This window comes from Lissotriton vulgaris, chromosome 11, assembly GCF_964263255.1.
Source record: "Lissotriton vulgaris chromosome 11, aLisVul1.2, whole genome shotgun sequence".
In the NCBI taxonomy this organism is placed as follows: Eukaryota; Metazoa; Chordata; class Amphibia; order Caudata; family Salamandridae; genus Lissotriton; species Lissotriton vulgaris.
In genome coordinates, this window is record NC_141699.1 from 840,898,634 (window position 1) to 840,924,850 (window position 26,217).

A 26,217-nucleotide genomic window follows, 5' to 3' on the forward strand; every position below is an offset into this window, starting at 1 on the left:
ACCCTGATTATGGGCTAAGTCAGACCTTCGTTAATAATGGGGACAAACCCTTATCCACCATCTGGCTTAGGAGGAAACATGGGACTCAATGGTCCATTTCTAAAAATAGAAGAATGACACTATCCAGGTGTGTCCACCGAGACTTGTTGAATGCTGTAATGATTTATGTATGCAATAAAAAGGCGTGGTTTAGTATTTTCCAGTCTGGTGCAGATTGAGGGTAATGAATAAGAAGAGCTTGCTAATAACGAGTTTGATGATATTACCTGGCACCTTTTTCCATTGTTACTCAGGTATTGTGTTTTTTACGTGTTTTTGCCCAGACTTTTTGCTCTGAAGTACAATGGCAGCACGATATCTTCCTGCACGGACTGTGCTCTTTGAGAAGGAGCGCAATGGCGTCACGTATCGAGTTCCGGCCCTCCTGTACTTGCCTTGCTCTGCCACCTTTCTGGCCTTTGCTGAAGAGAGACTGAGTGCTGATGATGCCCATGCCAACCTACTGGTGATGCGCCAAGGGTCCTTCTACAAGACCTACGTAGAAGTAAGCAAAGCTTGAGATAGAGTCAGGAAAGAAGAAGAAATGAACTATTAGCAATGTGGAAAAGTAAAAAATTAGGGCGTACGTAGGATGGAAGTGTCTTGCCTCAATTATTGAGCTTTCCTGCAAACATGTTACTAGTGGGAAATGGAATATCTTTGGCATGGAACAAACTGTACTTATTTTGTACATAACTGTTAAAGGAAAAAAAAAAGTCTATATATATATATATTTTTTTTTATTTCTCTCTTTCTCTTATATATGTACATTGTCATGTCTTCCCTATTAATTGATGAATAAAATAATTTTAAAAAAAAAGGAAGTGTCTTGCCTCACACACTGAACATTTCCAATCCAATCCAATCCAAAAATTCTTTATTTCGGCCATTTAGGCCATAAAAGATGCATAAAAGACATACATACATTTAAAATTCAGACATATAAAATGCATACAGAGAACAAGTAGCAGCATTTGATAACATTTAAAGTGCATAAACGGAACAAGCAACAACATTTCATATCATTGGGAATGGAATAGACAAAATGTGATAGAAAACGTTGTCAGCGGGAGCCAGAGATTACAATGACACAGTGGTGTAGGCATACATCCTATGGTGGTTTTGCCTTAATCAACTTGGACCTAATGCGCCACATGGCCAAAAGATATTTTGCGACTGCGAAAACAATGTGGGGGGAGGAATCAGTTTTCAGTATTCTGAAAGATGTTACACAGTTCCTTATTGCCATATTCCTACATAGGGGCACAAGCCAATATTTCCTCGGTGACTTGTAGGAAGGGCAGAAAAACAGAACATGAATTTCCTCCTCATCTCAGGAATTACAGCCAGGGCATATTTTGTCCCCTCCATTGGTCCGTTTGCTAGTAAAGGATTTGATGGGTAGGGGGCCAAACCGCCACTGTATAAATAGCTTCCTTGCCATAATCGGGTAAATAAAATCCATAAAGGTTTCAAACTTATAAGAATTTTTGGATTCAGTAAAACGATGAGTTAGAGTGCCGGTGCGGGGTGCAATCACATGGGAGGCAAGATTTTGTTCCTTGTAATCTTCCACAAGTCTTTTCCGGGGGACCATATTACAGCCTGTTTCCGGGGCCTCCCACAGCTCGTTAAAGCCGAGCCGGAACAGTTCTTGCTTGACAAAGGATAGCCAAGGGATCTTATCACTGTGATTTAAATTCATAACATGCACAAGAGCTTGCCTATAGTGTCTGAGCTCATTTGTAGTAGTAGTAAAAGCTTTTATTCGACATTTTTTGTCATAAAGCCAACACACATATAATACACATACTTATCGTTAAAAAAAAAAAATTAGTTACAATGAATAAGACTTTACAAACATTCATATTATGCAAAAGAACGCTGATCGGTGCAAAATACAATTCTGGGCAAGTTCGTTAGTCGTGAGTTTTAAGGGGAATATACATACCAGGGTTTTTTTTCCTTTTTTACTAGACCAATTCAATTTTTAAGAACAGTTATATACAATTATAATTATAAATAGTTAAAAAGCCAGAAGATAAAATCAATTAATCCTACAATGACATTCCAAGCTTCTTTCTAATTATACAAACACCATGGAGAAACCTACTCAGACCAAATACTATTAGCCTACTGTTCGAGGATCTAAATATACGTTCTGCCTCTTTGTATGAACGTATCCCCAGATTTTTACACAGAGGTATGATCCATTTTTTTCGAGATGAAACATACAATGGACAAAAAAAGAGGATATGAGCCTCATCTTCTTTTAGTTTTAAGTCGCAAGAAGTACAATAAGGATCTTTACTTTCACCTCCCCACCCGCAAGAATTCGATTTAATCTGTAAAACCCCATACCTGAATTTGAGGAAGACAGATTTGGCCAGGGGTGGCTCGATTTCGTCCATAAAAGGTTCAAAGGAGGGGTGATCCTTAAATTGCAAAAATGTGGACGTTAATTGTCCGGTGGCACGTTCATATACGTGATTGTTCACATAATTCCAGTAGGCAGATTTTACTTGGTTCTTACAGCTATTAGGCGAAGTAATAGATACAGCTGGTGTTTCCCAGAAATGTGATAGACCTATTTCTATAAACCAGTAAGATACATGTCTCAGCCACTTGATTGTGTTAAAAGAATCCAACTCCCTGATTTCCAGTAAGCCTGCTCTATAGTTAGCTAGTTCCGGGGTAGACCATAATCGCACCCAGTAGAGCAATGGTCGCAACTGGCATAAAAATTCGGTGCGCTTTACATCAATATCTAGGTAGACCGACACTAATGGTGTTCTTAGGGGCAGTCTTAATAAGCGTCTAAAAAACTTATTTTCTTCGACGTCAAATGTTTTTTTGGAGTGAGGCCCCCAGATCTCGGCCCCATACAAGGCAGCGGATTGAGCTTTTGCTTTGAACACGTCAATCGCAGGAGTTATAGCTTTAGATGTACTCCCACCATGAATCTTTAAAATGGGGAGTGAATTCTGTGTAAGTGTTAACCTGCTTTTGTCGAGTTGGTTGGTCCAAGACATTCTACTATCCAGCCTAATGCCCAGATAGTCAAAAGAATCCACATACTCGAGTTTATTATTATTTAGGGCCAGATTCTTCCTAAAATATTTGGAGGGATTAATTGCCATATATTTCGTTTTGGATGAATTAATTTCTAACCCCTTCATTACACAATAGCTGTTAAATTTGTTTATTAAGTTTTGCAGGCCTTTGGGAGTTTGGGATATAAGGATGGTGTCATCCGCAAATAGTAGTGCTGTGACTGCCTCATTGCACAATTTGGGTGAATCATGGTTGCATTGAGCTAAGTAGTGGGGAATATCATTTACAAACAATGAAAAGAGGGTTGGGGCTAATACGCACCCTTGTCTCACCCCTCTTTTCACTGGAATGGATCGGGTAAGTTCTCCATTTCTACCCCACCTTACTTTAGCAAAGTTATCTGTATGCAGTTTTATGAGATTAACCAACAATTCATCTGGGACACCCATCTTCTTTAAACATTCCCATAATAAGTGGCGGGGAACAAGATCAAACGCTGAGCGTAGGTCCATAAATGCGACATATATGCTACTCTTCTTTATATTAACATATTTCCAGCATATACACATAAACCTATACACTTGATCCACAGTGCTAGTCTTGGATCTAAACCCCGCTTGATATTTGGAGAGGATTTCAGAATCATCAATCCATATTAAAAGCCGATTTAAAATGTGTCTGGCAAAGATTTTCTGTAAAATATCGATTAAACTAATCGGTCTATAATTACCCGGGTTGTAGCGATCCCCTTTTTTAAAGATAGTTATTATTTCTGCCCCTTTCCACGTTTCAGGGATCGGGGTACCTAGTAAAATTGAATTGCACAAATAATTTATATAAGGGCACCATACCTCAATATTATGGGTGAATAGATCACCAGGTAATTTGTCCGGACCTGGAGCTTTTCCTGCCTTTACTGCTTTTATTGCACAAAGAGTTTCATTGGTACTAAATTGCACTGGATTAATGCACTGGGTAAAAAACCCGGAGTCATTATATTCGCCGGGGGACCCTGCTTGATCATACAAACCCACAAAATGGTCAAACCAGACCTTTTCGTCCAGAAAGAAATCCCTATTGGAACAGCCTTTTTTGTTGTTTTTGGCTATTAAATTCCAGAAAGTACATTGATCATGTCTCCTGGCGGCACTCAAAAGGTCTTCCCAGATTCGATCATCCCATTCCCTTTTTGCATTATGCATAAGGATTTTGTAAGCTTTTCTACAATCTCTAACCCTCAACTGGTCTTTGGATTTCACGGCAATAATTAAGTTGGATTTGGCTAGATGACACTGTTTGTTGTACCAAGGCGTCTCTAGTTCCAGATGCCTGTTTACATTTACTTTTTTATTTGTACAACTTTTACTCAGGAGGGGAGTTAGTGATTCCACTAGGTGGTAATGCATTTTCAAAACCTCGTGGGATCCCAGCTTTAGATTTTCATACTGGGGGACGATATCTGAGAAAATGTTATAAATTCCCATGAGTGTCTCTTCTTTTAATAGGATGTGGGGCCATTTAATTGCCTTTCTATTGTTGGAAACAACAACCTCAGCTACCCCACTCTCACTTTCCATCCTGCAATCTTGGGCCATTTGTTGTCCAAAGTCTGTGCCAGAATCTTAAAGGTTTGGATTCAAGGTCCTCCCTAATGGACGGTAAACCCAAATCTAGGCGTAAGGGAAACAGAGGAGTTGCAGTTGGGAGGGCCAAAAGACGCCTCAGAAAGTTGTTTTCAACACGCACCAACTCATTTGCAGCTTGATGTCCCCATAGTTCACTACCGTAAAGTGCAGCTGATTTCGCTTGTGTTTTGTACATCTCAACTGCGGGAGCTATGGGTTTGTAGGTTGAGGTGTTCGTAACCCTTAAGATAGCCCCAGAGAGTTGAGAAAGCCTTATTCGCGAACTTGAGATCTGTGGTCCCCAGGTGTAGGGTTACGCCCAGGTACTGAAATGTTTAAACCCTCTCCAATACTGTGGAATTTAGGGATGGGTTAGGTCTGGTTGTGGGAGAGGGGTTAAAAATCATGAATTTGGTCTTGCCTGTGTTGATCTCAAGGCCATGCTGCCTGCAGAAAAGACCAAATCTGTCTAGGATTCGCTGAATTCCCATAGGGGATTTGGAGAGCAGGAGGGTGTCATCAGCAAACATAATTGTCGGCACCCTCCTGCCAGCCAAAACCGGGGCGTCATTGTCCCTAACGTTAACTAAGTGTGTGATAACACTATTCACGTAGAGACAAAAGAGAGTAGGGGCAAGGACGCATCCCTGCCTAACCCCCCTGGAAACAGGAAACCTTTTTGACAAAACTCCACCCCGCCCACATCGTACCTGGGCAAAATTGCCCTGATGGAGTCTTATTATGGCCTGTAGTAGGTTAGTGGGCACTCCCATCTCCTTCAGGACCTCCCAGAGTTTTTTTCGTGGTACCAAGTCAAATGCTGACTTCAGGTCTACGAACACCATGTACAATCTCCCTCCCTCAATGCTCACCGATTTCCAAAAAAGGAGGACGAGGCGGAAGATTTGATCCATGGTGGACATATTTTTCCTGAAGCCAGCCTGGAGGGGGCTTAAGATTTCATTTTCCTCCATCCAGTCCAGGAGTTGGTCCAGTAGAAGTCGGGAATAAAGCTTTTGGGGGACATCTATGAGGCTAATCGGCCTGTAGTTGGATGGGAGCAGAGAGCAGCCCTTCTTGAAGATTGGGACTATCTCTGCCCCCAACCAAGTACAGGGGATCGCCATTCCACAAGCAATTGAATTGAAAAGAATATGAAGGTAAGGCGCCCAGATCTCTGGTTGGGACCTAAAAAGGTCACCTGGTAATTTATCAAGGCCCGGGGCCTTTCCCAACGCAAGACCATCAATTGCACTGACCACTTCCCCTAGCATGAACTCCAAGGTGTCTCCAGGAAGGGATAGGAGTGCTGCAACAACGCCATCAGTATTCTCTAGGGTATCTGCATAAAGTTTGCTGAAGTGATCTTCCCATATATGTGCTGCAATATTGGGTTCAACTGCAACTTTGGGTTCCCCTGAGCCAGTAGTGACTAGTGACCAGAATCTTCTTAAGTCCTTGGTTGTTAGGGCTGCTGAAAGATCTTGCCATCTATCCCAGTCCCAGTCTGACCTCGCACGGGCCATTGTGGCCTTATACTGGCGCCGCAGGTCGGCCACCCTGGTCCGGGCGACACCATCTTTGACTGCGGTGATAAGGTCAGATTTGGCCTTTCTGCATTCGGAGTTGTACCAGGAGGAGGTTCTGGTCTTTTGCTTGGGCTTTGGCACCTCAGGGTAGAGAACCTCACCTAGAGCTCCCACTAGGTCTTCATGAATAAGAGCTAGAGTTTTATGAAAATCCTGGGGACTGGATTGACTAACTAGTTCACCCAGGGCCTCGAATTTAGGCAGCACCAGATCGTAGATTTTCCCAATATTTTCTTCTGACTTGGAAAATTTCTGCCATCTCACCCTACGCCTATTGGAGGTTAATACCAGATTACCCCGATCATCTCTATCCTCAAGTGGTAGTGATCCGGGATATGCTGGGAGATGGGCCAGGGAAAGTAGGAGAGCATTGTGGTCACTATCTGTGCGGGGGATTATTTTAAAATCCTCTACCTTTGGCCAGAGACTGGTATCTACAAAGATGTAGTCTAGTCGTGACTCATGATTTTTCCTATTAAATGTACATTTTGAGGGGGTGTCTGAGGGTGTACGTCCATTGCAAGCTCTTAGCACAAAATTAAGGGTCAGTGACATAATTTGGACCGCAAGTGGAGACCAGGATCTGGGGTGGGGCGATTGACACACTGGAATGCCCCAGAAGTCGTCTTCTGCCGTAAGGGCCCCTTCCCTCAAGCCCTCCAGGGGCTCGAAGTGGCAGTTAAAATCTCCACCCATTACCACCTTGTAGTCAGTCGGCAACTGACCCAGAAAGGACGCAAGATCTTCTAGTGTGGTGGACTCCGCCGTTGGGCCAACTGGGCGGGAATATACGTTTATGATTGCCAGTTTGGGGGTGCCCGGCCAATTCAGTACAACACACTGAATGTCTTGAGAGGACGTGGCTATGGTTTCCGCTGTGCAACCAATATGACACGCTATCCACACCGCCAGACCACCCGAGGGCCTCCCCTTGCCATTCCAGGTAGCCTGAATTTCAAATGTTGCGTAGCCAATTTTGAGCGCGGGTTCCCTCGCCCATGTCTCTTGAAAGAGACAGATATCACTATTTGTTATTAGGGAGTCCCAGTCTTCAGTGTGTATTTTATTGGCAATGCCTGCAACATTCCATGACAGTACCCTCAGGGCTCTAGAAGCAGTATGCAATGTAGGTCCCTGGATCCCTGTAATATCACTACCACTGCTTACATGCGAGATAGAAATCCCAGGTGGAGGAGATGGACTGTAGTTAGATGTGACTGAAAGGATTTGAGTCGTGCCGTGGGAATCACTTGGCATCTGAGGAGGGGAGTTTGCACCAGGTAAATAAGATTTGACAACTTGTACGCTTAACCCCCTCTCTAGAGCAGGAAGACTAGGGGAGGTACCCAGGCATCAATCACAGGAGTCCAAGCCGTAAAAAGCTTTGAATCTATTGCTAACTTCCAAGGGTGTGAAAGGAAGCAGATGATCCATCCCCCCTGTTTCAAGAGGATAGTCCGACCTCCTAGGGTTGGTACCATAGCCCCTTTGCGGGATGGATTCCCACCCATATGCATTCTTTGGGACCATGGGACCAGGCTGCGGGGGGAAGTAATGATTGTTTTGTTTTGGACCTAGGGTACCTGTCAGGGCCATAGGAGGCCAGGGGCATGACAGGGGAGCTACTAGGGCTCTGGGATAGAAGTAAGTAAGGTCGCACGGCATGATTGATTTGCCTAGGTTCCCTGGCATCCAGCTCAGAATGTGCCTAACAGCTTCTGGATCCCTGAAGTTGATCACAATCAAGTCGCCCTCAATGTCTTTCTCCCGCCCCCCCCCAGCCAGGGGAGTCGACGCACGTGCACAATGTCCCCATTCACATTACCTGGGAGAGGCCTATTCTTAGACAGCCAATACATGGTTTTATTTTTAAGCTGCTGTGGACCTTCTCGCTTGTCAGGGTCAAGGGTGGGGACACCCGTAAGCACCACTACATAGGGTAGTGCTTCCGGAGGAAGTTCAACCTGAGCAGTTCTACGTTTTGCTACTCTACTTAGGGAATCCCTCTCTCCAGCCGGCCGCGATGGTCTTGCAGCTGTACTGTTTCCACCCTTCGGGATGGCGCCATCCGTTTGCATGGCAAGTCGGGAGGGAATGGTAGAGGTTGTAATCCCTTGGGGATTACGGGTCACTATTTTAGTAGGAGCATTGGACTTAGGGAATAAGGCCGTTATGGTGGTAGTGGATGTTGTATGAGCCGCCTTGGCTGAGGTAGGTTTTAGGGTATTGGGTAAACCAACCGCAGCCAATGCTGGATTAGGAATGGGAGGGGCCTTCTGCTTGTCCAGCTTGTTGAGAATAGCCTGTTCCAAGTTCCCCAGCCGTTGTTCAATAGCCAATAATCTGTCTACAATAGGAGAAGTGAGCGTCCTGAGCATTTGCTCAAGAAGCTCCAGGGTGGGGGCGATCGGCTGAGTGTCCTCGGTGTTGGCACTTGTGGGGGTAGTGGCAATTGTAAGTGGTGGTGTTTCTTGTGTAGTCACTAAAGTGATTACGGGTCTTGTATCCACTGTTGGTTTAGGGGCAGAAGCTACACTCCCCCCTTTCCCCTTGCCGAATTCAGAGTGGCTAATTTTGCCCTTTTGAATAGAACCCCCCTTCCTCCTTCTCTTATTGGGCGGTGGACCATGAACTTTCGGGACCTCTATCTTCCTCGGTTGATTTTTGGCGGTGATTTTACCAGTATGGAGGGTAGCTGGTGTAACTTCCTGACCTACGTCAGAATTACAGGATAGAGAGGGAGCGATAGTAGGGGGGCTAACTAGGGCCCTAGGTGAGGGTGGTGTGGGAGAAGTGTCCCTTAAAAGTTCTGGAATTCCCTGGGTTGCGAAAGGGTCCTCAGTAATAGGGGCCACCCCTGAGCTAGATGTTATGATATGCGGGGATGATGTCAAGGAGAGTCCAGCCTTATAACCCTCGATGGAACGACGGCGCTCCACCCTTCTCTCCACTAGGGCTTCTTCCCTTTCGATTTCTGAAGTAGATTTCTTGAAGTAATTATCTAATGTGCCCTTGGGGAGGTTTCCCCCCGCGATCCCAGGTGAAGCAGTATCCATATTGGCAGGGGTTTACACAACTATGGGGCTTAAGCAAGAATATCTGTTCAGAACCAGAAGGTACTTCAGAGAGCTTTGGTCCTAGGAATTATAGAGAAAAGAGAAAGGAGAAAAAACGACCTAACCAAGCAATGGTAGTGAAACAATAACTAGCACAGAATGATAAAGTCAGCGACGCGGTGCAACGCTCAGGGAAAATGACAATACTGTTATATACGTAGGGAACTCAGGTCTAGGGGAAACACAATGGGAATGAAAGAGACGGGGCCCAGCCCAGCCTCTCCAGCCACCTAACGGCCACACAACAGCCCGCTCTTTGCCCGGTCTTCGCGCGCGATTCCGTCCGCGCGCGTCCCGAGTACGCGTCCGGAAGCTGGGCTAAGTAGGAGGAGGAGGGGGGCGGGAAGAGGCACCAGGTGCGCATGATTACCTGGCGCAAGCACCTCTGGGCCTCGCAGTCCCGCTCCCGCTGGCTGCCTCGACTCCCTCAGCAGATGGTAAAACCCTGGAGTGAAGCACACGGGCTCAGGCAGAGTTCCGTTATCCCCAGGCACAGTCAATCCAGCAACGGTGGAGCACACGGGCTCAGAGTTCAAGGGTCCCAGTGGGGAGATGGGTAGCGGTAGAAAGGGCTCACCTCCACGCTTCAGGCAACAAACAAGACTGCGAGCGGCTCCCGCGAAGCGGGGGCCGCGAGTCGTTAAATGCTTACAAGGAGGAGGGGGCGGGAAGAGGCACCAGGTGTGCGCAATTACCTAGCGCAAGCACCTCTGGGCCTCGCAGTCCCGCTCCCGCTGGCTGCCTCGACTCCCTCAACAGATGGTAAAACCCTGGAGTGGAGCACACAGGCTCAGGCAGAGTTCCGTTATCCCCAGGCACAGTCAATCCAGCAACGGTGGAGCACACGGGCTCAGAGTTCAAGGGTCCCAGTGGGGAGATGGGTAGCAGTAGAAAGGGCTCACCTCCACGCTTCAGGCAACAAACACGAATGCGAGCGGCTCCCGCGAAGCGGGAGCCGCGAGTCGTTAAATGCTTACAGGGAGGAGGGGGCGGGAAGAGGCACCAGGTGCGCGCGATTACCTGGCGCAAGCACCTCTTGGCCTCGCAGTCCCGCTCCCGCTGGCTGCCTCGACTCCCTCAGCAGATGGTAAAACCCTGGAGTGGAGCACACGGGCTCAGGCAGAGTTCCGTTATCCCCATGCACAGTCAATCCAGCAACGGTGGAGCACACGGGCTCAGAGTTCAAGGGTCCCAGTGGGGAGATGGGTAGCAGTAGAAAGGGCTCACCTCCACGCTTCAGGCAACAAACACGACTGCGAGCGACACTGAACATTTCACCCTCAGACACTACTTCAGCTACGCCCTTACATGTTTAAGCCCAGTGAAAGAACAAAGGCAACAAGTAATTTACTACAGAATTAGATACCTGGTAGTATTTGTGCTTCCAAAAATAAGCAGAATAGCTGTGAAAATGTAGCCATGGGTGGTTATCACTTGCTTGCACAAGCAGTAAATTGAAGCTCTGCTTTAGATAGTGCCAGGATTTGACTAACCTTGCGCACATGAATAAACGGAAGCAATGTTCTTTTCCATCCAGTAACTGCATTCTAGAACATGAGAGCCAGTGGTAGAAGCAGGGACAGGGGAATGGGCGAAGAGAGAAAACAGAGGCACTTTGCTTTTTCACTTCTGGGGTCAAGGTAGGCTCTAAGTTGTAGTGGATCTGTACATGGCAAAGGTACACCTCAAATAATTTGCCTTTGGAACACCCCACATAACAGTAAATATGAATAATATACCTTAGTCATATCACTTAATAATCAACTCTCAGGGCCGATTCACAAAGGTAAACTGAGACGAAAGTCCAGATTTATGACTTTCGGTATTCACAAAGGGCATTTACGAGTAGGAAAGTTAGACTTTTGTCTCAGTTTAACTTAATCCGAAAACTTAAGTTAAACTTAGACAAAAGTCTAACGTTACTACTCGTAAATACCCTTTGTGTGTACCGAAAGTTGTAAAGTTAGTCTTTCGTCTCAATTTACTGTTGTGAATCGGGCCCTCGGTGTTTTGACCAAGTACTGGAAAAACTGAAAACTAAACATAAAGGGAAATAAATATCTTGCTAGATATACTTAAGTACATTCTCCCTATGATGAAATAATAACCCCAGGCTGTGTCACTATATTCTGCTTTGTAAAGATGGATGTAGTTTAGCCTTCAATGCTGTTGACTGAACACATTAGCATCATTTGTTTCCCTACATTTAGCAATACATCTGCATACAGCAATTTTTAATGTATTTGTTTGATGTATTCTGACTTTTTTAATTCAATAATATGTAATGCTATATATATATATATATATATATATATATATATATATATATATATATATATATATATATATATATATATATATATATATTACCTACTGGCGGTCGCCAGTAGGTATATATAGTTAGGATTTTTTCTCTATGGGACTTTTGAAAATTCTATGTCTAATAACTTTGGCGTTTGTGGACGTAATCGGCTGAAATTTTCAGGAAAATGGCACATCTTGTTTCTGAGCAGCCCCTGAAAATTTGGGGGGGTTTCGTCAAGGGGGGGCCGAGAAAAAAGGGGGGTCCCAAAACGCATTTTTCCCATTCATTTTTCCATAGGGCGGTTGGCCTCACTTTTAGCTCGAACGGCTGAATGGATTTGCACGAAACTTGGCAAAATTGTAGGGACTGTTAACCAGATGTGCCTTTGCTAGGTCTCAATATATGTGCTCTAGTGGATTTTGAGAAATTAAGGTTTTAAAAAACAGATATATCTGTGACAGCGTCCCGGGTAGCGCTCCGGTTCGCGTACTTTTCGCGTAACGGAACTTTGCGAAGCGAAGCTGATTGGCACTCCGGTGTCTGTCAACATTCTAAACAGTCCGGAACGGCCGCCATCTTGTCTCTCGGTAGGATCGAGAGACAAGAGGAGGAGAAAAACGAAGGGGGAATTAAATGAAAGGGGGAAAGGTAGACCCCTCTTGACCCCCTAGGAATGATGTTGGGGTTATTAAAGGGTCCCGTGGGGCAAATTAAAAAAATTTGATTTTTCGCGGTAGAAGCGCTTCCCGGTTTGCGAACAGGTAGCGAAACGGGAATTCGCCATTTTGTGTTTCGTTTCAATTAAATTACAAGATGGAGGAAAAACAATGTGGGAAATGGGTATAAGGGGGTACGGGAGACGTATCCTGACCCCCTATGTTTTCTGAGGGTGGCTGAGGATGCTCATATATGTTGATACATGTCTTCCAGCGGCTGCGCGTGAGCGGATTATTTTTTTTTTGCTGCGTGACGTCTGTTAACGTTTGATTCGAAGGAAATCAGGAAGTGTTGACCGCCATTTTGTCACTGCAAGTAAATATATTGTTAAAAATAATTCTTATAAATTAATCCGTATTGATAAACATTGTCTGCGCCATCTTGCCTTTTTTCCAATGCCACACTTTTGTCGTGCACAGCAGCCATTTTAGATGCCTTGACCAGACCCACTCTCTGCACGCCGCCGATCCTCAGCACGGCTCCCCACCCTCGCAAGCATCTCCCCCACGCACTGGTCACCCACGCTCTCTCTCTCATGCATGGGCCATAAACCTCCCCCCATCTGCGCTGCTCTTCCCTGAGAATCACACCCCGTGCCCGCCCTTTCACCCTATTCACTACCGCACCCTCTGACACTCCTCTTCCTCTGTGTCCGATTGTCCAGGCCGGTCCCAGGCTACCACCTAGACCTGCGGATGTATTTTATGGTCCCAACTGTAAAGAATCATCACCCCTCTTCAAAGGAGTTACAGTAGATCAAGGCCCCGACTCCATGAGATCCGTCACACCACACGCGTTCCTACTATCTGATAACGATCCTGTATTGTGATTGGGGAGGGGATTCTCACTGTAAGGGTGTGTGGGACCGAGCCTGAAGGGATGCCTTTCTGTACATCTGAGATGCATTCCCTTGTGTTTCGGCAATGGTAGTCTGTTCATTACATAGATCGCCCGAGGGCGGTAGTACAGACCGCGCGTAGGAAAGGGTCAAAAGCCAGGGGTATAGGAGTATGTAACAAGCGAGCCATTTAATTGAAAAAACTAAACGGGACAAACGGCTGCAGGATCAGTGAAGGTTGATTTTTTAATTGAAAGTATAATAGGATCAGTTACAATAAAATCGTCCATACGCACACCATGGGCGAGTATCATGGGTAACATTATTTCGAAGCTTTATTAATACAATAATCAATAATGAAAAATCGACATTAATAGGGTTGTCCGTATTCCCAGTCAGTACCCTTCCCCACCCGCCATGTGCACAAAGACCGCATACATCCCCCATAACGTCAAGGCTAAGTAACTAGAACATCATAAGGAGTTGCAAGTAGCTCCCATACTGGCGCCATTTTGGTCGAGGCAAGGCAGGTCCAGAGTATAGTTCAATGTCTCAAATAAGTAGCGGCAGGACCAGAATCCCTTTCGGCAGTTCTGGCTTCGTCATTACGAGCACTAGAAAACAAGACATTCTGGGCAATACCACCATTGACGCAGCTCTTTATGCTACAAGATGGTGTCTTCCATTCAGAAAATATTGTTGGTAGCATTTTGAAAGGAAAGATAAACGGACGTTCTCCTAGTGAGTCTCACATTGTTACATTTATGAAGAATGTTTGAGAGTAGTATGTTGAAAATCTGAAGCCATTGTTCTACAAACTCTCAACCAGCCTTGGATGGAAAAATCCTGAAGAATGTACAAACTGAAAACTAGTTTTTGTCTGCATAGCATCAGCAGCAACACTTGAGTCAGCTTTGTGTGAAGCCGCCATCTTGATTCAATCATTAGCGTCCCCCTGCACACATTCAGGGACCTGGTCGTGTCTTCAGGTCAAACGGATTGTGGGACAAGATGCAGAAAGGAAAAGGAAAAAAGTTCCGCCGGACCCCGTGAGCCGGCCGCCTATGTCGGGGACGATCTTAGGCCACACCAGGGCAACAAGACTTGGGGAGGGGGCAGGAGCCAAGCACCCCCTCCCAGTCCGCGTCACCACACCGTATGTTGAAAATCTGAAGCCATCGTTCTACAAACTCTCAACCAGCCTTGGATGGAAAAATTCTGAAGAATGTACAAACTGAAAACCAGTTTTTGTCTGCATAGCATCAGCAGCAACACTTGAGTCAGCTTTGTGTGAAGCCGCCATCTTGCTTCAATCAATACCGTCCCCTTGCACACATTCAGGGACCAGGCCGCAGGACGTGTCTTCAGGTCAAACGGATTGTGGGACAAGGTCCAGAATGGAAGAGTCACCAAAAGGCAAAAAGTTCCGCCGGACCCCGGGAGCCGGCCGCCTATGTCGGGGGCGATCTCAGGCCACACTAGGGCAACGAGACTTGGGGAGGGGGCAGGAGACAAGCGCCCCCTCCCAGTCCGCGCCACCACACCGCCTCTCGGGGGCCTCTGTCAAGCTCTTCAGGGAGGCAACGCAGGCAGCGGGTCTTCAGATCAGTGGCTCTCACCGGCAAGGCTCCCCTCCGTCAGCAGCAATCGTTGGCGCTGTGGTTGCGGCCAGAGGCTCCGCCTAGTCAACGCCCCGGCCTCTCCATGTTGTAGGCCGCAAGAGTGGGCGCAACTCAGCTGGCCGAGCGAGACTTGGGGAGGGGGCAGGAGCCAAGCGCCCCCTCCCAGTCACTTTCTTTGCCATGGGACCTCCTTGGCTGTTCAGGTAAAAACCTCCCTGTCCCTTGCTCCTCTTCCTCTTCTTCCTCCTCTTGTTGTAGGATGATCTGAGGAGGTGGTCCTCTCTTCCTAGGAGGAGGTGGTGGTGGTGGGGATGCTCCAGTTGAAGCTACAACACTTGCTATTGCTAAGTGATGAAAAAAGGTCTTCCTCTCACAAAGATGAAAGTCAGAGTGATGAAATAAGGAGGGGTTTTCATCATTTGGGAAAAAAATAGTTCTAAACCAATGAAAAGTGTTATTTTTAGGTCACATGACCTAGCCTTACATAATTAGGAACCCAAAAGTGAAATGAACCAATGAAAAGTTTTATTAACAAGTCACATGACCTGTTATGCTTACGTTACGCGCTCCGCTCCGCGCCGCGCCCCGGATCACTTCCGGGTGTGCTAACGCGGCGCGTCATATGATGCATTACGCGACAACGTAGGTCCAGAATATAGTCAAAATGTCTTAACCAACCAGCGGTCGGAACACAACCCCTTTCAGCAGTCCAAAAAGTTCTGTTAAATGACAACAGAAGGGAAAGGCAACAAGAACCATCAGTCAAAGAGGGGAGGGCAAGTTCTTCTCTACCGGGTCACGTTGGGGCTCCACCGAAACTGATCGAACTGGTAGTCTACAGTGTTTCTGGATGTTTCAGACTGAAGCTGGCGTCATCATGAGAGCACCCCGTGGCTACGTCGTGGCCATTCCGCGAGCAATCATGGCAGTCGCTCCCCACCGGAAGTCTGCGGGAGTCAGGGGCCCCGGTGACTTTTGTAGAATCTTCAAGGCTGGGGGGACGCTTTTGGGAATGGGGCCCATGCCCTAGCAGTCAAGCGTCTGAGTTCCAGCGTTGCCCAGAGCCATCCTTGCAGGCCAGGCCCAAGTCTGTGGAGCCGACCGCCATTTCGTGAGCTCCGTGGCAGCCGCCTGTCGCTGTACCGCAAGATTGGGTGCAATTCCGTTGGATGGCGGGTGAGACGCTGTAATAGCAAGAGCAGGCGCAATTCAGATGGCCGAGCGAGGCACTGTGTCGCAAGAGCGGGCGCAAGTCAGCTGGTCGAGTGAAGCGCTGGGGTGTAGCTGAGAAACCTCCACCTGGGGAGGTGGGGGAGGCTCGTTCGCGCCGCCTCTCCCTTCTAGTGCACCCCACGCCGTCTCCTGGCGCAGGTATATGTGATGGTCGGATCACGGTACCGCAGGACGTGTCTTCAGGTTAAACGGATTGTGGGACAAGGTGTGGAGCAGGCGCAATTCAGCTGGCCGAGGGAGGCACTGTTCCGCAAGAGCGGGCGCAAGTCAGCTGATCGAGTGAAGCGCCCGGGTGTAGCTGAGAAACCTCCACCTGGGGAGGTGGGGGAGGCTCGTTCGCGCCGCCTCTCCCTTCTAGTGCACCCCACGCCATCTCCTGGCGCAGGAATATGTGATGGTCGGACTAGGGCACCACAGGACGTGTCTTCTGGTCGAACGGATTGTGGGACAAGGTCCAGAATGGAAGAGTCACCAAAAGGCAAAAAGTTCCGCTTCACCCAGGGAGCCGGCCGCCTATGTCGGGGGCAATCTTAGGCCACACCAGGGCAACAAGACTTGGGGAGGGGGCAGGAGCAAAGCGCCCCCCCCCCCAGTCTGCGTCACCACACCGTATGTTGAAAATCTGAAGCCATCGTAATAGTTATTTAATAAAACGTTTTACCCTGTTACTTGTTGATTTTGAGCCCCAAATACAAAGGCTTGTTTGGATCGATGTTGCAGCAGGCTGCCATGTAAATAGTTATTTAATAAAACGTTTTACCCTGTTACTTTGCTGGTGTGTTGTATATATTTATAATATTTGCATAGGGTTTGTCGTTATTTTGGGTGGTGTGGGCGGCGGAGTTGAGCTGTCTTGCAGCCATCATGGTCTCTAGCTCAGTTCCTCTCACGAGTTTCGTATTTCTCATGAGGGGTTGTTCATAATGTTTCTATTTTAGCGAGGTCAAAAAGAGATCCATTAGTGGCCTACTGATTTTGCTTGATTCCTTTTGTTGTTTCTAACGATTTTTCACTATCTGCAAAGACTAAACAGAGTATTGCGACTCTGTGCTTGTTTGTAAATAGAGAATGAACCAAAGAGAACCAATTCCAAAACAGTAAATGTTTGGATAACAATCAATCAAATGGAGAGGGAAGCAGGCACGACGGATTACAACGGGGGCAAAGGCCTGCGTTACCTACCCTTCACTATCTGCAAAGACAGAATACTCCTAAAAGAAAAGAGGGGGGGAGGGGGCAGCGTTCAAAGCACATCAGCGTGCATAGACACGCAAATGTTTTTACCTACCACGTACTTGACATTTTAAAGCTTTTGATATTTGCTATTAAAAAACCATTGAAATTCACTGAAAAAACCATAGGTTATAGACCATATATAGTTAGGAATTAGCATTTACAAAACCTTGAAAATTCACTGAAAAAACCATGGGTTATAGACCATATATAGTTAGGAATTAGCATTTACAAAACCTTATTTTACTCACACAAAACCATTGAAATTTGCATATATAGTTAGTTGCACTAACTATATATCGCACACCCGCAATCCACTGCTGATGATGTCACATATTACATCATTCATGACATGGTCAGTGACATCACTGATGACATCACTGATGGCATCTCAAATTACATCACTGCTGACATCACTGATTACATCATCCAGTGACTGTATGTTTCTGTAAAGTTAAAATATGTCTTACATATTGAAGAATGAGTGGATGTATAAGTGTCTGGATGAAGGATTTAGTAGGTGCATGACTGACTGTATGAGTGAGTGATTAAATGTGTCTCACTGAGTGCATGGGCTAGTGACTAAACTGTCTTAATTTGTGCATCATTATGTCTGTTGTTCTGTAAACTGCTGCATGTGTTGATCAGTAGCTATATGAGTAACTATATGGGTTATTGATTGGTTGCCCAAGTATTTGTATGGGAGACTGAGTGTGTGTGTGGGTGGCTGGGAGGTGTATGACTCTGTGCTTAGATGTGTGAGCAGTTGATTCACTAGATGTATGGGTTCAAAAGTGCATGCGGAAACAGCTGCATGGGCGGTTGACTGTGTGTATGAGTGTATTGGTGAGTGAATGGGCAAGTCATTTTCAGAAAAGTGAAATGCTCAGGGACTCACTGTAGTTCTTACTGATGGCACCACAAAGACCAACAGGCCACGCGGGTGGCCACGCCCACTCCGGGCGGGGGAAGGATATAATGAAGGTGGAGCTGTAATACCGCCGTAAGCATTGAGCTGATGGAAAGCCCTTATCCTAAGAAGCGCGTTGGATGGACTTTTGATTCACTGTGCGGCATCACACCGCTTTGCCTGTCTTCGCCCATCAAATAAAAGCTTCATGAACACTTACCTGTTGAGGGCCTCTCACTACAGGCAAACTTTGGTATTTGATGTGATGCAGCACCGCCTGAGCCGCGAGAAGAGACCCGCTGTGCCTCGGTGCAGTCCCGTCAAGGCGTCAACTGTCGTTTCGACATTGGGAAAGGGTAATAGCTGATGGAAGATGCTAACGGCTTGTAAAGCGACGGATTTGCTCTCACAACCCACTTGGGCAAGTCATTTTCAGAAAAGTGAAATGCTAGGCGACTCACTGTAGTTCTTACTGATGGCACCACAAAGACCAAAAGGACACGCGGGTGGCCACGCCCACTCCGGGCGGGGGAAGGATAAAATGAAGGTGGAGCTGTAATACCGCTGTAAGCATTGAGCTGATGGAAAGCCCTTATCCTAAGAAGCGCGTTGGATGGACTTTTGATTCACTGTGCGGCATCACACCGCTTTGCCTGTCTTCGCCCATCAAATAAAAGCTTCATGAACACTTACCTGTTAAGGGTCTCTCACTGCAGGCAAACTTTGGTTGTTTGATGTGATGCGGCACCGCCTGAGCCGCGAGAAGAGACCCGCTGTGCCTCGGTGCAGTCCGGTCAAGGCGTCAACTGTCGTTTCGACATTTGGAACGGGTAATAGCTGATGGAAGATGCTAACGGCTTGTAAAGCGACGGATTTGCTCTCACAACCCACTTGGGCAAGTCATTTTCAGAAAAGTGAAATGCTAGGCGACTCACTGTAGTTCTTACTGATGGCACCACAAAGACCAAAAGGACACGCGGGTGGCCACGCCCACTCCGGGCGGGGGAAGGATAAAATGAAGGTGGAGCTGTAATACCGCCGTAAGCATTGAGCTGATGGAAAGCCCTTATCCTAAGAAGAAGTGCCTTTCATGCACGAAACGCGTCGGATGGACTTTTAATTCACTGTGCGGCATCACTCCGCTTTGCATGTCTTGGCCCATCAAATAAAAGCTTCATGAACACTTACCTGTTGAGGGCCTCTCACTACAGGCAAACTTTGGTTGTTTGATGTGATGCAGCACCGCCTGAGCCGCGAGAAGAGCCCCATTGTGCATCGGTGCAGTCCCGTCAAGGCGCCAACTGGCGTTTCGACATTGGGAACGGGTACTAGCTGATGGAATATGCTAACGGCTTGTAAAGCGACGGATTTGCTCTCACAACCCACTTGGGCAAGTCATTTTCAGAAAAGTGAAATGCTCGGCGACTCACTGTAGTTCTTACTGATGGCACCACAAAGACCAACAGGCCACGCGGGTGGCCACGCCCACTCCGGGCGGGGGAAGGATATAATGAAGGTGGAGCTGTAATACCGCAGTAAGCATTGAACTGATGGAAAGCCCTTATCCTAAGAAGAAGTGCCTTTCAGGCACGAAAAGCGTCGGATGGACTTTTAATTCACTGTGCGGCATCACGCCGCTTTGCCTGTCTTCGCTCATCAAATAAAAGCTTCATGAACACTTACCTGTCGAGGGCCTCTCACTGCAGGCAAACTTTGGTTGTTTGATGTGATGCGGCACCGCCTGAGCCGCGAGAAGAGCCCCACTGTGCCTTGGTGCAGTCCCGTCAAGGCGTCAACTGGCGTTTCGACATTGGGAACGAATACTAGCTGATGGAAGATGCTAACGGCTTGTAAAGCGACGGGTTTGCTCTCACAACCCACTTGGGCAAGTCATTTTCAGAAAAGTGAAATGCTCGGCGACTCACTGTAGTTCTTACTGATGGCACCACATAGACCAACAGGCCACACGGGTGGCCACTCCCCCTCTGGGCGGGGGAAGGATGTAATGAAGGTGGAGCTGGTATACCGCCGTAAGCATTGAGCTGATGGAAAGCCCTTATCCTAAGAAGAAGTACCTTTCAGGCACGAAACGCGTCAGATGGACTTTTAATTCACTGTGCGGCATCACGCCGCTTTGCCTGTTTCGCCCATCAAATCAAAGCTTCATGAACACTTACCTGTCGAGGGCCTCTCACTGCAGGCAAACTTTGGTTGTTTGATTGATATATATATATATATATATATTACCTACTGGCGGTCGCCAGTAGGTATATATAGTTAGGATTTTTTCTCTATGGGACTTTTGAAAATTCTATGTCTAATAACTTTGGCGTTTGTGGACGGAATCGGCAGAAATTTTCAGGAAAATGGCACATTTTGTTTCTGAGCAGCCCCTTAAAAAATGTGGGGGGGTTTCGTCAAGGGGGGGCGAGAAAAAGGGGGGTCCCAAAACGCGTTTTTCCCATTCATTTTTCCATAGGGCGTTTGGCCTCACTTTTAGCTCGAACGGCTAAATGGATTTGCACGAAACTTGGCAAAATTGTAGGGACTGTTAGCCCGATGTGCCTTTGCTAGGTCTCAATATATGTGCTCCAGTGGATTTTGAGAAATTAACGTTTTAAAAAACAGATATATCTGTGACAGCGTCCCGGGTAGCGCTCCGGTTGGCGAACTTTTCGCGTAACGGAACTTTGCAAAGCGAAGCTGATTGGCTCTCCGGTGGCTGTCAACATTCTTAACAGTCCGGAACGGCCGCCATCTTGTCTCTCGGTAGGTTCGAGAGACAAGAGGAGGAGAAAAGCGAAGGGGGAATTTAATGAAAGGGGGCAAGGTAGACCCTTCTTGACCCCCTAGGAATGATGTTGGGGTTATTAAAAGGTCCCGTGGGGCAAATAAAAAAAATTTGATTTTTTGCGGCAGAAGCGCTTTCCGGTTCGCGAACCGGGTAGCGAACCGGGACGCGAAACGGTAATTTGCCATTTTGTGTTTCGTTTTAATTAAATTACAAGATGGAGGAAAAACAATGTGAGAAATGGGTATAAGGGGGTATGGGAGACGTATCCTGACCCCCTATGTTTTCTGAGGGTGGCTGAGGATGCTCATATATGTTGATACATGTCTTCCAGCGGCTGCGCGTGAGCGTTTTTGTTTTTTTTTTGCTGCGTGACGTCTGTTAACGTTCGATTCGAAGGAAATCAGGAAGTGTTGACCGCCATTTTGACACTGAGAGTAAATATATTGGTAAAAATAATTGTTATAAATTAATCCGTATTGATAAACATTGTCTGCGCCATCTTGCTTTTTTTCCAATGCCACACTTTTGTCGTGCACGGCAGACATTTTAGATGCCTTGACCAGACCCACTCTCTGCACGCCGCCGATCCTCAGCATGGCTCCCCACCCTCGCAAGCATCTCCCCCACGCACTGGTCACCCCCACTCTCTTTCTCATGCATGGGCCATAAACCTCCCCCCCATCTGCGCTGCTCTTCCCTGAGAATCACACCCTGTGCCCGCCCAACACCTCCCTTTCACCCTATTCACTACCGCACCCTCTGACACTCCTCTTCCTCTGTGTCTGATTGTGCAGGCCGGTCCCAGGCTATCACCTAGCCCTGTGGATATAGTTTATGGCCCCAACTGTAAAGAATCACCCCTCTTCAAAGGAGTTACAGTAGATCAAGGCCCCCACCCCATGAGATCCGTCACACCACACGCGTTCCTACTATCTGATAACGATCCTGTATTGTGATTGGGGAGGGGATTCTCACTGTGAGGGTGTGTGGGACCGAGCCTGAAGCGGAAGATTCCAGGGATGCCTTTTTGTTCATCAAAGTCTTCACAATTATGTGTCACATTAAAAATATATAGCACTCCAACAAAGTAGTAGGATTATAACACTTTAATTACTTATAAATATATACAACGCTCCAACAAAGTAAACACGTAAAAAAAAATTTTTTTAAACAAAGCAACAATGGGCTGCTGTGAGGTGGCGTCAGTAGCGGTCTGTTGTGCGAATAGTCCGAAGGCAGCACAACGCGCTGAGATCTGGACGGCACCCAGGTGATGTCCTTTACTTGCCGCACTGGTCTTGGCATTCTACAATGCTGCGCCAAAAAACGGCGTGGGGCGCCCCGGGGGGGGGGGGGGGGGGAGGCGGCGTGAACGGGCCTCCCCAGGTTGAGGCTCCTCTGCTGCAGTAGGGTGCCCCTTTACCGTTTCAGTTGACATTCAGCGGTTTTCCGCCCGCTTCTGCTGCACTCTGCCTCATCCGCCATTCAGCTGTTTACCACCCGCTCTTGCGGCTACAGCGTCTCGCCCACCATCCAGTTGAGTTGCGCCCGCTCTTGCGGCTACAGCGTCTCGCCCACCATCCAGTTGAATTGCGCCCACTCTTGCGGTGCAGCGATAGGTGGCTGCCACAGGACTCTTAAAATGGCGGCCGGCTCTTCGGATTTGGGCCTGGTCCACTAAAATGGCCCTGGGACACATTTGAACTCGGACATTTGCCTGCTAGGGCTTGGGCCCCATTCTCGAAAGCGTCCCCTCAGCCTTGAAGAGTCTACAAAAGTCATCGGGGCTCCCGACTCCCGCAGGCTTCCGGTGGGGAGCGGCTGCCATGATTGCTTGCGGAATGGCCATGACGGAGCTACGAGATGGTGGTGCTCTCATGCTGACGCCAGCTTCAGTCTGAAACATCCAGAAACACTGTAGACTATCAATTCGATGACTTCCGGTGGAGCCCCAACGTGACCCGGTAGGGAAGAACTTGCCCTCCCCTCTTTTGACTGATGGTTCTTGTTGCCTGTCCCCTCTGTTGTCATATAACGGAACCTTTTTGGACTGCCGAGTGAGAAAAAAAAAGGTGGGGCTTTCATCATTTGGGAAAAAAATGTTTCAATCCAATGAAAAGTGTTATTTTTAGGTCATATGATCAAGCCTTCCATCATTAGGAAACCAAAAGTAAAATGAACCAATAAAAAGTTTTATAAACAAGTCACATGACCTGTTATGCGGCTTTGGGCTATAAAAAGCCTACAAAATCCGTTGGCCTGTGAGGCGGCGTCAGTAGCGGACCGATGTGCGAATAGGCCGAATGCAGTGTGGCCATCCTACAATGCTGCGCCGAAAGATGGCGTGGGGTGCCCAGGGGGGGGGGGGAGGCAGCGCAAATGGGCCTCTCCTGCCTCCCCAGGTGGAGGCACCTCATCTGCAGTGGGGCGCCTCTTAGCGTTTCCCTCGCCGTCCAGCTGAGTTGCGCCCGCACTTGCTGCTACAGTAGGCCGAAGGCAGCACAACGCGCCGAGATCCGGATGGCACCGAGGTGGTGTCCAGCAAGTTTCACTGGTGTGGCCATCCTACGATGCTGCGCCGAAAGACGGCGTGGGGTGCCCGGGGTGGGGGGGAGGTGGCGCAAACGGGCCTCTCCCACCTCCCCAGGTGGAGGCACCTCATCTGCAGTGGGGCGCCACTTAGCGTTTCATTCGCCTTCCAGCTGAGTTCCGCCCGCTCTTGCGGCACAGTGCCTCACCCTCCATCCAGCTGAGTTCCGCCCGCTCTTGCGGTACAGCGTCTCGCCCGCCATCCAGCTGAGTTCCGCCCGCTCTTGCGGTACAGTGACTCGAACGCCCCAAGATCCGGATGGCACCGAGGTGGTGTCCAGCAAGTTTCACTGGTGTGGCCATCCTACAATGCTGCGCCGAAAGACGGCGTGGGGTGCCCAGGGGGGGGAGGCGGCGCAAACAGGTCTCTCCCGCCTCCCCAGGTGGAGGCACCTCATCTGCAGTGGGGCGCCTCCTAGCGTTTCACTCACCTTCCAGCTGAGTTCCGCCCGCTCTTGCGGCACAGTGCCTCACCCTCCATCCAGCTGAGTTCCGCCCGCTCTTGCGGTACAGTGACTCACCCGCTATCCAGCTGAATTGCGCCCACTCTTGCGGTGCAGCGATAGCCGGCTGCAACAGGACTCTCAAAATGGTGGCCAGCTCTTTGGATTTGGGCCTGGTCCACTAAAATAGCCCTGGGACACCTTGGAACTCGGACGCTTGCCTGCTAGGGCATGGGCCCCATTCACGAAAGCGTCCCCTCTTTTGACTGATTGTTCTTGTTGCCTATATCTTCTGTTGTCATTTAACGGAACCTTTTTGGACTGCCAAAAGGGGTTCTGGTCCGACCGCTGGTTGGTGGAGACATTTTGACTATATCCTGGACCTGCCCGGCCTTGCCCAAAATGGCGCCGGTATAAATGGGACTCGTAACTCCTTGTTGTGTACTGGTTGCCCAACCTTGATATCACGAGATACGTATGCAGTTTTGAAGCACATGGCGGGTGGGGACGAGTAATGATTGAACATTTGGACATCCCTATTGATATTAAGTTCTGATGTGTTATTGATTACTGTACTATTGAAAGTTCGAATTAACGTCACCCATGGTACTTGCCCGCAAATGTATATCTAGATAATTTTATTGTAACTGGCTCTGTCGTACTTTATTTATAAAATGTACGTCCACCGATTCCGCAACTGTTAGACACCTTAGTTCTTGCAACCTAATGGGTCGCCCATTACGTTCATCTACAGTGTAAATGTCCCCTCATCAGATACGATTCCAGTTTGCTCTGTGGCCGGCCCACGTGGTTATAGGCCCGTATTTGTATACTGACATTTTCACAATAAATGTTTTTAAAACAAAACATGGTAGTAGTTCCTAGATTGGTAAAGTTTTGAATAATAGCCACTGTTTTTGAATTAGTAAAAGGCAAGTGAAATAAAGCAGCCCGATTACATGACGGTTAAAAGGTATAATACGCAGGAACGCAGTAAAGATAAATGGTCAAGGGTTGTTGTGTTTTCCACTCCTGCAACATAAAGTGATCGATAAGAATCCGATATTCATGCCTATCAGCGACTAAGACAGCAGGCCGAGCCTCTTTTGTTCAACGGCTCCCTCATGGGACGAAGTAACGCCCTTTTTCTCGAAATAGGAATATTTTACTTGCAGGACAGTTGTAAATTTCCCGGGAAAATACATTACCCTGGAGCATTGTTAGTGATAAACTGTAAATGCATCTGGGTCCTTTGCTTTACAAGTCAGAGTGAGAAAAAAAAAGGTGGGGCTTTCATCATTTGGGAAAAAAAAATGTTCGAAAGCAATGAAAAGTGTTATTTTTAGGTCATATGACCAAGCCTTTCATCATTAGAATAACAAAAGTAAAATGAACCAATGAAAAGTTTTATTAACAAGTCACATGACCTGTTATACTTACGTTACGCGCTGCGCGCCGCGCTTTGGATTGTTTCCTGGAAGCTGCGCCTCGCGCACCGGAGCCCTTCCGGGTGCGCTAAAGCGGCGCGTCATATGCCGCATTACGCGACAACGCAGGTCCAGAATATAGTCAAAATGTCTCAACCAACCAGCGGTCGGAACACAACCCCTTTCAGCAGTCCAAAAAGTTCTGTTAAATGACAAGAGAAGGGACAGGCAACAAGAACGATCAGTCAAAGAGGGGAGGGCAAGTTCTTCTCTACCGGGTCACGTTGGGGCTCCACCGGAACTGATCGAATTGGTAGTCTACAGTGTTTCTGGATGTTTCAGACTGAAGCTGGCGTCAGCATGAGAGCACCACCATCTCGTGGCTACGTCATGGCCATTCCGCGAGCAATCATGGCAGTCGCTCCCCACCGGAAGTCTACGGGAGTCAGGGGTCCCGGTGACTGTTGTAGAATCTTCAAGGCTGAGGGGACTCTTTTGGGAATGGGGCCCATGCCCTAGCAGTCAAGCGTCCGAGTTCCACAGTTGCCCAGAGCCATCTTTGCAGGCCAGGCCCAAGTCTGTGGAGCCGACCGCCATTTCGTGAGCTCCGTAGCAGCCGCCTGTCACTGTACCGCAAGATTGGGTGCAATTCCGTTGGATGGCGGGTGAGACGCTGTAATAGC

The 26,217-nt window shown here is 47.8% G+C and overlaps 1 protein-coding gene across 1 annotated transcript in view; it reads left to right on the forward strand.

The window, feature by feature from the left end:
• The first annotated feature begins 343 nt into the window (after window positions 1–343).
• Window positions 344–26,217, forward strand: part of LOC147683574 (sialidase-4-like) — a 533,549-nt gene continuing 507,675 nt past the window's right edge. Inside the window, exon 1 of the mRNA XM_086942549.1 lies at window positions 344–544. Within this exon, the coding sequence (XP_086798675.1) occupies window positions 344–544 (201 nt within the window). The remainder of the gene's footprint in view (window positions 545–26,217) is intronic.